This window comes from Rhagoletis zephyria, unplaced genomic scaffold, assembly GCF_001687245.7.
Source record: "Rhagoletis zephyria isolate East Lansing unplaced genomic scaffold, Rhagoletis_zephyria_1.1 Rzeph_scaffold_05061, whole genome shotgun sequence".
NCBI lineage: Eukaryota > Metazoa > Arthropoda > Insecta > Diptera > Tephritidae > Rhagoletis > Rhagoletis zephyria.
The window spans coordinates 31,998-41,609 of record NW_016162144.1 but is presented as its reverse complement, the minus strand read 5'-3'; the positions used below and the strand labels follow the sequence as shown (position 1 = coordinate 41,609).

The 9,612-nt window shown below is 36.8% G+C and overlaps 1 protein-coding gene across 3 annotated transcripts; it reads left to right on the top strand.

The window, feature by feature from the left end:
• Positions 1 to 224: 224 nt before the first annotated feature.
• On the top strand, positions 225 to 8,427 carry LOC108371551 (uncharacterized). Of its 3 annotated transcripts, none has more exons than XM_017627136.1 (2): positions 225 to 4,931; positions 5,021 to 8,427. In XM_017627136.1, the coding sequence occupies exons 1-2, from the start codon at positions 657 to 659 to the stop codon at positions 5,033 to 5,035; spliced, it is 4,290 nt and encodes a 1,429-aa protein (XP_017482625.1). In that variant the 5' UTR covers positions 225 to 656; the 3' UTR covers positions 5,036 to 8,427. The 3 variants fall into 3 exon arrangements, with proteins under 3 accessions (XP_017482625.1, XP_017482624.1, XP_017482626.1); XM_017627135.1 differs by having other exon boundaries at positions 225 to 6,215; positions 6,369 to 8,427; XM_017627137.1 differs by lacking the exon at positions 5,021 to 8,427 and having other exon boundaries at positions 225 to 2,788; positions 2,832 to 2,958.
• The last annotated feature ends 1,185 nt before the right edge of the window (positions 8,428 to 9,612 follow it).

The following is a 9,612-nucleotide window of genomic DNA, read 5'->3' as shown; positions in this document are numbered from 1 at the left end:
CATAGGGCACACATTTAGGATGCGCATGTCCTCAGCATGTGGTAACGATTGTAAGGCCGATAAGTAGAACAATAGAAAGTAGCAATTGTGCGCACGTGCAACGGCATTGTACACATACATACATAGTGCACATGCGCACAACATGACCTAAGGGTTGTTTAGTTGGCAATTATAGACATTACAATTCAGTGCCAGGGTGTATGGGAATAGTCACGTATGCATTTCTTAAATGTTATGAGATGCGATTGGCTTAAAATGCAAGTGAAACCGTATACTATTTTTATTACTTCCTGGCACTGTCGGTTTAAGTGTTTTTCTAGATAAGTTATACATACCTACTACATGTGTAGTGCAACACACATGTTTTAGATATACTATGGTTAGGGTAAGAATTGTGTATGTGTAGGTTAAGAGTTTTTGTTATAAATAAAGGCTCTGGGACACCAGAGCGTCAGTTATCTACCAAACCCCCGCGTAAACAGTTGGTGACCCTAAGTGAGTTTTTTTGAAAAGTGAAATTTTTTTTGTTTCAAATTAAAATTGGCAGTATAAGAGTAGTGGTAAGTATTAATATATTCATACATATATACTCTTAGTCTTTTATCTACATAGTTTTTTGTGTGTATTAAATCCTTAATAAAAAAAATTTAAAAGCAATGGATTCTGCGCTTAACGAAAATCAAACCATTGCAAGCAGAATCTCTGCTCTGTATGAGGAAATAAAAAATTTTAGGGGGCAAAATATTGAAGAGGGACAGATCCAACGTTGGAGGGGTGTAGTAACCGATCTGTCTAGGCAATTTGAGGAGAACGAGTGTATCCTCAAAGAGGCCTCTTCAACCCTAAAGAGAAACCCTTATTTTAAAGATAACCATGCAGAGCAAATTAGGGGATTTTTCAATAATACCTCAACTCTAATTTTGACCATGGAAATGGAAGCTAAAGCACTAAAAGATAGTTTGCAAGCAGCGGGAGTGATAGCCTCACGACCAGCACCTCAGCCACCTACATCTAGTCACACCTTAGGTTCAATCGCTACAGCTCCCATGATTTCAAAATCAGAACGGCAATTAAAGTTCGTTTTAGAAGATCTTAGCAAGACTATTGACAAATTTTTGGGAAATAAGATTCCAAAAGTCTTCCTTCTGGAAAGTGCCAAAGAAGCTAAAATGATGTATCGCAATTATTTAGGAGAATGTGACGAGAATTGTTTAGAAGATTTATTTCTCAACGTAAGTTTTAAACTCGATGAGGCTTTGGACTTCGCTCCTGAAGATAAAAAAACGCAGAATGAAAATCTGCCCTACACACTGCCAAAAATAGATATTCCGGTATTCTCTGGAGACTATATTCAGTGGAACACGTTTAGAGAATTGTTTTCCCAATTAATAGGTTCAGCCAGTATCTCGGATACACAGAAAATGATTTGCTTGAAATCAAAGCTAAGAGGGGAAGCGGCAATGACGATCGCGAACCTACCAGCAAATGCAGAAAACTATCCAATTGCTTGGAACCTCTTGGATAATAAATATACCAACTTGAGAGCGCAAACTGCCATTCATTTTTCGAACATAATGGGGGCACCCTATACGACTGAAAATCTAGAAAGTGTAAAACGATTGAAAGAAGTGATTGAGGAAAATTTGCAAGCTCTAAAAGCAACAAAATTGAGTTCTGAAAGTATACTGCAAGGCCTTTTAAGTTTCATTTTAGTACGAAAAATGAGTAATGATTTAAGATTGAAGTATGAAACTTCACTTCAGAACTCACGAGAAATACCCATTGTTGACTCATTGGTGAAATTTTTAAATCATGAGTTTTATGCACTGCAAGCAGTACAAAAATCATCAAAAAAGGATGGGTCATCCAAATGGGATGACCATATTAAAGAATTGGCAAACAAAAAGGAAATCGAATGCATCATGGGATGTAATAATCGACATTTCCTTTTTCAATGCACAAAATTTAAAGACCTTACCATTAAAGAAAAATGGGAAAAGGTTAGAAAAAATAACTTATGCTCGAAATGTTTAAAAAATGGACATTCGAGTAAAAATTGCAATGGGTATAATTGTCGTATATGTAATGAAGGTCATAGCACATTCTTACACAAAGTTAGTAATGAAAAAGGTGCAGTGACAAAAAGTACCATTAAGCAAGGATGCGAAAATTCAGAAAAATGCATTTTGTTAGCTACAGCGGTTGTTTATATCCAAGATGCCAAAGGCAAATGGATCAAAGGCAGAGCGCTTCTTGATAGCGGCTCTCAAGTAAATTTGATGTCAAAATCGTTCCTAAAGAAATTAAGACTTAAGGGCGAAGCAATTAAATCGGCAGCGATAGAAGGTGTTGGCAAAACACGTTCAAAAATTGAAGAACGGGTAAATATAAAAATTAAGTCCAGAATGCATATGAGCAATTTCGAAACAAATCTAGACGTACTAATAGCGCAGGAATTAATGTCCAAATTGCCGGCAGAAGAAGCCATTATTAAAAAGATTCCAAATAACATTGAATTAGCTGATCCAAATTTTAATGTTCCTAAGGAAGTGGACATATTAATAGGTTACGAATTAACCTATGGGGATCTCTTTGAAGGAGAAAAAATTTCATTGAATGAAAATAATTTAATAGCCCACAAAACCAAATTGGGTTGGGTTATTACAGGAGCTGCAATGATTAATAGAGCCCCATACATTTGCAGTTTGGCCTCTTTTTCCGAGCCCACAATAGAAAACCAAATAAAACAGTTTTGGGAAATTGAGGAAGATATGGAAAAAGACAAAAAATTTTCAAAGGAGGAGGAAGACTGTCAAACTATTTTTACAAAAACCACAACCAGAAAAGTGGATGGGAAGTTCGGAGTAAACCTCCCCTTTAAAGGAGACATTGAACAATTAGGAAATTCAGAGATTACTGCTAAAAGAAGGTTCTTAGCTATGGAAAAGAAATTGGAGAAAAACTATGAAGTAAAGTCACAGTATCATGAATTTATGAAGGAGTATATAAAATTAAATCAAATGGAGGCTCTAGCCACTCCAAACCAACTTCAGTTCAAATGTTATTTACCTCATCATTATGTACTGAAGCCAGATAGCACTTCTACAAAATTGAGAGTAGTTTTTGATGCATCTGCAAAAACTACTACAAATATATCATTAAATAATTTATTACATACGGGGCCAAGGCTACAAGATGATTTATTTGATATTCTGATGCGTTTCAGAAAACACAAATTTGTAATATCAGCAGACATTGAGAAAATGTTCAGACAAATTTGGGTAAACGAAGAACATCAAAATTTCCAACTAATTTACTGGAGGTGGAAGCCATCGGAGGCCCTAAAGACATACAGATTAAAAACTGTTACTTATGGCACTGCGAGTGCACCTTACTTAGCAGTAAAATGTCTACAAACAGCAGCAGAAGATAATAAAGATAAATTTCCAACAGCTTCACAATGCATTCAGTCAGACTTTTATATGGACGATTTGATGACAGGTTGTGATAATCTAACTGAGCTAAAAAATATGCAGCAACAAATAATTCATATATTAAATTCATATGGATTCAAATTGAGAAAATGGTGTGCTAATCATCCTAGTTTGTTGAACGAAATTCCTAGCGAAGATCGAGAAATTAAATTAGATATAACATCTAATAAAGCTGAGAATATAAAAGCCCTAGGAATCGCTTGGAATCCAGCTAAAGATGACATCTCAATAAAATCTTATTTAGAAACTGACTACAAAATTACAAAGCGCCAAATACTTTCTGATATTGCGAAACTATTTGATCCTTTAGGTCTTTTGAGTCCAGTTGTAGTGGTGGCAAAATTGATACTACAACAAATATGGAAAGAAAAAATCGACTGGGATCAAGCCGTTACAGGAGAAACCATGCGATCCTGGGTACATTTAAGAAATCAAATGAAATTATTGAATGAAATAAATCTTCCCAGATACGCATTATTACCTGATGCAAAAGAAATAGAATTACACGGATACTCAGATGCATCCATGAGAGCCTATGGCGCTGTGGTATATGTAAAATCAGTAGACAAATCGGGAAATATTAAAATAAATCTATTAGCTTCCAAATCGAAAGTCGCCTCATTAAAAATTCAGACGTTACCTCGATTAGAACTATGTGCTGCGGTACTGTTAGTAAAATTAATGGAAAAAGTATCAAAAGCACTTAATCTAAAAGACAAGCATATTTATTATACGGATTCAACAATCGTCCTTAGTTGGCTACAATTAGATCCTGCAAAATTGCAAATATTTGTGTCGAATAGGGTAAACTTTATTCAGGTGCAAACCAAAGGGCGGCAATGGAGACATATTGACACAAAATCAAACCCAGCTGATTTAATAACAAGAGGGTTATATCCAGAAGAAATAATTAATAATAGTCTGTGGTTTAATGGACCAATGCACTTAGCTAACATGGAGTCATACAGAAAAAAAATTGTCACAAAGCCTTTAACATCGCTTCCAGATATAAAGAAAACTGCTATAACAGCAGGTGTTTTGGTAAGGAATTGCTCTTTAATTGATTCAATTGACCACAAAAATAATTTTGAATTCTTATTAAATGTGGTTGCTTTGCTTATCAAATTTAAAGATATTACATTAAAGCGTCCTAAGAAAGAACTCGAAATTCAGAATCACTTATATTATCGAAAAGAAGCTTTGAATTTTATTTTGAAATATATACAAACTAAATATTTTAACAAAGAACTAAGTCTCCTTTCAGGTAACAAAAATTTAGAAAAGAGCTCGAAGCTGATAACTCTATCACCATTTTTGGACAAAAATGGCATCATTAGAGTTGGAGGACGTCTACAAGAAGGCAATATTCCAGAAGAAGCAAAACATCCTGCAGTACTTCCATATGAAGACACTTTAGTTAAAATTTTGGTGGAGGGAATCCATCAAAAACATTTACATATAGGACCGCAAGGCCTTCTCGCAATAGTTAGGCAGAACTTTTGGCCTTTAAGGGGCAGGCAACTCACAAAAAGAATTGTTAACAATTGCTATAGATGCTTCAGGGCAAATCCTCGTCCCCTTTTTCAAATCATGGGTAATTTACCAGCAGATAGAGTAAGATGCACCAGGCCCTTCTTGAATACTGGGGTTGATTTCTTGGGTCCTATACAAATTCACCACAAAATAAGAGGCAAACGAGTAGATAAAGCCTATGTGTGTGTATTTGTGTGTTTCAGCACAAAGGCAGTTCACCTAGAAGTGGTATCAGGTCTAAGCTCAGCAGCTTTTATAGGAGCCTTAAAAAGATTTGTGGGAAGACGTGGTTGTCCTGCAAAAATATACTCCGACAACGGAACAAATTTCATTGGGGCAGCAAATAGTTTACATGAAATTTATATATTATTTCAAAAGGAGCAACTCGGAAAAGAAGTCTCCTCGTTCTGTGCTGTACACAGCATTAATTGGGTGAATATACCAGCTCGATCTCCACACGTAGGAGGGTTATGGGAAGCTGCTGTTAAATCGGTTAAGAAGCATTTTCACAGAGTAGTTGAAGGCACATTGACCTTTGAAGAGATGTGCACACTCATGACCCAGATAGAAGCAGTATTGAATTCACGACCTCTAACACCATTATCGGAGGATCCGAATGACTTCCAGGTTTTAACTCCAAGTCATTTTCTTATAGGGGAGACTTTAACCACACTTGCAGACAGTAGTGAAAACCATTGTTATCACGGGGTGCGGGACCACTGGAAAGCAGTGGAAAGAAATTCAAAGGAATTTTGGAAGCGCTGGTCACTGGAGTACCTAAGCGAACTTCAGAAAAGAGTCAAGTGGCAAAGGCCACAAGATAACTTACCCCAAGGGAGTTTAGTTCTCCTTAAGGAAGAAAATCTTCCAACAATGACTTGGAGAAGGGGCAGGGTTGAGAACCTCATCATCGGAAAAGATGGAAAATGCAGGATGGTAGACGTAAGGACCAGCACTGGAATGACAAAAAGATCAATAACCAATGTTTGTCCTTTTCCTACGGAAACGGAAAGAAATATAAGTAAAAATGAGGAATCCCATAAGAATAGGAATGTAAGGCATAAAAATAAAAATGTTCTAATGACGATGTTAACCTTTTTATTAGTACTACCACTCTACAATTGTCAAGTAATTATAGAAAAATTTAGGGACAAGTCAGGGATATTAATAGAGAGGCAAGACAGTTTGGGTTTGACGAAGACATCATGGGAAATAATCATCCACGTGAACATGACGGATTATCAGCACCAAATACAGCTTCTAATGGGAACACCCTCGGCTCTACAAAAACTCGCCAAGCTACTGGACAAGGGAGACTCAGAATCTCAAAAGGTAGTTGAGACCTTAGTTAATCAGGTCATTCATCGCATTAAAGAAGTCAACCAAAAGGATGCACTGATGAGATTTAATGGAAGAAATAGAGCATCTAGGTCTATACTGCCATTCGTTGGAAGCGTGTATCATTCAGTGTTTGGTCTAATGGATGAAGAACACGCAGATGAATTGGTGGCGACAATAAAAAGGACCCATAAAAATGAAGAATACTTGCTTAAGCTATACCAGAATCAATCCTCCATTGAAGACATAACGCAAGAGGTTTTGAAGAAACAAAATGAAGTTGTTCGAAATAATTTTAACCAAATATCGGACTCCATACAAATAATAAAGAAAGCGGCTGAAAATGAATTAGCAATGGAAGGCTTTCAAAACTATATAGCAAGCATTAACATTGCAATAGAGTCAATAGAGCAACTGCAAGGAGATATTACGGATTTGATTTGGAACTCAAAGGGAAATTTCATGAAAAGGATTTTACCTATCGACAGATTCCAAACCCAAATAGCAACAATTACGGCAAATTTAAATGATGACTTACAATTGCCAGATACCGACCCGTTTGAGCTATCAAAAATATCACGGGTCACAGCCACTATAAACCAAGGCTTCTGTTTAGTGCGAATTCAAATACCACTTATACAAAGCCAACAGCTACAGTTATTTGCATTGACCAGTTATCCGATTCTGCACGACGGCTACTTCGTGAGCTTTAAACTCGCATATGAATATCTGGTAGTAAATAAGGAGAAATCAATGTATAGTAGCCTGACAGAAACTAAATATTCGTATTGCCAGAAAATGAGAAGAATCACGCTGTGTCCCCAAATTGGACCACTCTACAATGTAAGAAAGGACCAGTCGTGCGAACTAGAGCTATTCTTTAATTCGAAGCAATTACCATTATCATGTGTGGTGAATATAATGCCTCTGCAAGAAGTTTGGTTGCAGCTTAAATCCTCAAATAGCTGGCTGTACTCCGTCCCTGAAGACACAAAGGCAGAAGTCAGTTGCGGCAGCTCTTATACGGCACATATTTTAGTTGAGCAAGGCATTGTAAAACTGCAACCTGGCTGCCACTTAACAACCGCGATAGTAAGCGTTTGGGCACACAAGGCACCAACCACTGTTATTCAGTACAATATGCCCCCAATTAATATGAGCAGGAGTTTACCGCTCATGAAGCACATTACTATAAAAGGGACTATGTTGACATACTCGATTCCGGACATTCCGCGGCCACCAGCCATTGTTGATTTCTCAGAAGACATCGATTTCCACCACCTGATGCACTACAGCTCGAATATATCAACTTGGATCATTATCGCAGGAGTCATCATGGGAATGATCGTCATCTTTCGGAAGCTATGTGGTCTCTCAACACGATATCTTCCCGCTGCTCTGGCCCTTAGATAATAGAATAGTCGATAAGAATAAATAAGTACATAAATATAAGTACAGTAGGTTGAATATTGAGTGGATTCCTCACAACTCCTATTTGAATAAGAAATAGTTCACCTTTTTTGAAAGTAAATACTTTCAACGTGGGCAATATGTTAAGTCTTGTTGCACAAGTCTTAAGATTAGTTACGCACACTCATAGGGCACACATTTAGGATGCGCATGTCCTCAGCATGTGGTAACGATTGTAAGGCCGATAAGTAGAACAATAGAAAGTAGCAATTGTGCGCACGTGCAACGGCATTGTACACATACATACATAGTGCACATGCGCACAACATGACCTAAGGGTTGTTTAGTTGGCAATTATAGACATTACAATTCAGTGCCAGGGTGTATGGGAATAGTCACGTATGCATTTCTTAAATGTTATGAAATGCGATTGGCTTAAAATGCAAGTGAAACCGTATACTATTTTTATTACTTCCTGGCACTGTCGGTTTAAGTGTTTTTCTAGATAAGTTATACATACCTACTACATGTGTAGTGCAACACACATGTTTTAGATATACTATGGTTAGGGTAAGAATTGTGTATGTGTAGGTTAAGAGTTTTTGTTATAAATAAAGGCTCTGGGACACCAGAGCGTCAGTTATCTACCAAACCCCCGCGTAAACAGCGATAATACCGGTGCGATACGATATCGTATTTTTTGCGATAACGATAAAAAGCAAAGGCTCTGAAACAGGTGAGATACGATACGGTATAGCACCGCAGTGGTTTGTTTTGATGGCATATCGTAAAATTTTTGATTGGATCTGTTTGAGGCCACCTTAAGGCGTCTCATAAATTGAATATATGCATTAGGTCGGCTAAATTTTTTCGACAACGTTCCTAGCACATTCGTATTCTACATTAAATTCCAAGGAAAAAAGTCCATTATAGCTCCAAATTTCTAGCCCCCATAATTTTAAAATAAGCTATCTTTAATTAATACTAAGCTAATATCTACATTTTATATTTACTGAAGTGCTATGAAGGTTATTTTTTTTAATACGAACTACTTACTTATGTGTTAACTTAGCATTAATTGAAGATAGCTTTTTTTTAGAGTGTAGCGGACTCGAAATTTAGGGCTATGCTCTAATTGACTTCTTTAATTGAATTTAATCTAGAATCCGAGTCTGTTAGAAAAGTTCGTTCCGTACAAATTAACCCGCCGAAAACGCATATAATTTTACCTTGTAACCATTAGAATTTGAAGCAAATCCCAAGCTTCTTTCTTTCTCAAAATTGATTTTCCAATCGTATGCTTCGATTCTATAATAGGCGGCTTCTTTATTAGTTGCCCTAATATAGCCTTTTCATCGGCAGTGAAGTTTGATACACGCTTTCGATTTGCTTTTGCTTCTTTCTAAATTAGTACAAACATATGTATGTAAACGTACATAGAAATTTCCTGGGTGAAGTAAGAGCAGGTATTGCAGTTCTGGAATTTGGTAACATATACAAGCCTTAGCTCTACTATAATTTGTGCAAGAACCTTTTGACTTGTCGCTTCCAAGCAGTGTTTCCATTTTAGCCGTTTTCCGGCTAGATTTAGCCGGTTGCGATAGCAAACAGCCGGAGAAATTTCGATTTAGCCGGCAGCCGATTTGTTAGCCGTTTTGCAGAAAAAAATTAGCCGTTTTTAGCCGATTTTTCTATTTGCCTTGTTTTCTTGAATTTTAAATATGTACATACATATATATGTTTCCATTTTTGACTAAGCGACCCAAAATCTGTTAGAAATGGCTAGTAGCCGTGCAGAAAATTTTCATGTCAGGCAGGGTTGTATGATATTGGGCCG

What these genes read in the sequence shown, in the direction of transcription:
- LOC108371551 (XM_017627135.1), top strand. Translation starts at nt 657, where the DNA reads ATGGATTCTGCGCTTAACGAAAATCAAACCATTGCAAGCAGAATCTCT. An exon ending in TAGAGAGGCAAGACAGTTTG is followed by an intron (nt 6,216 to 6,368) that starts GGTTTGACGAAG and finishes AAGGTAGTTGAG; the next exon opens with ACCTTAGTTAATCAGGTCAT.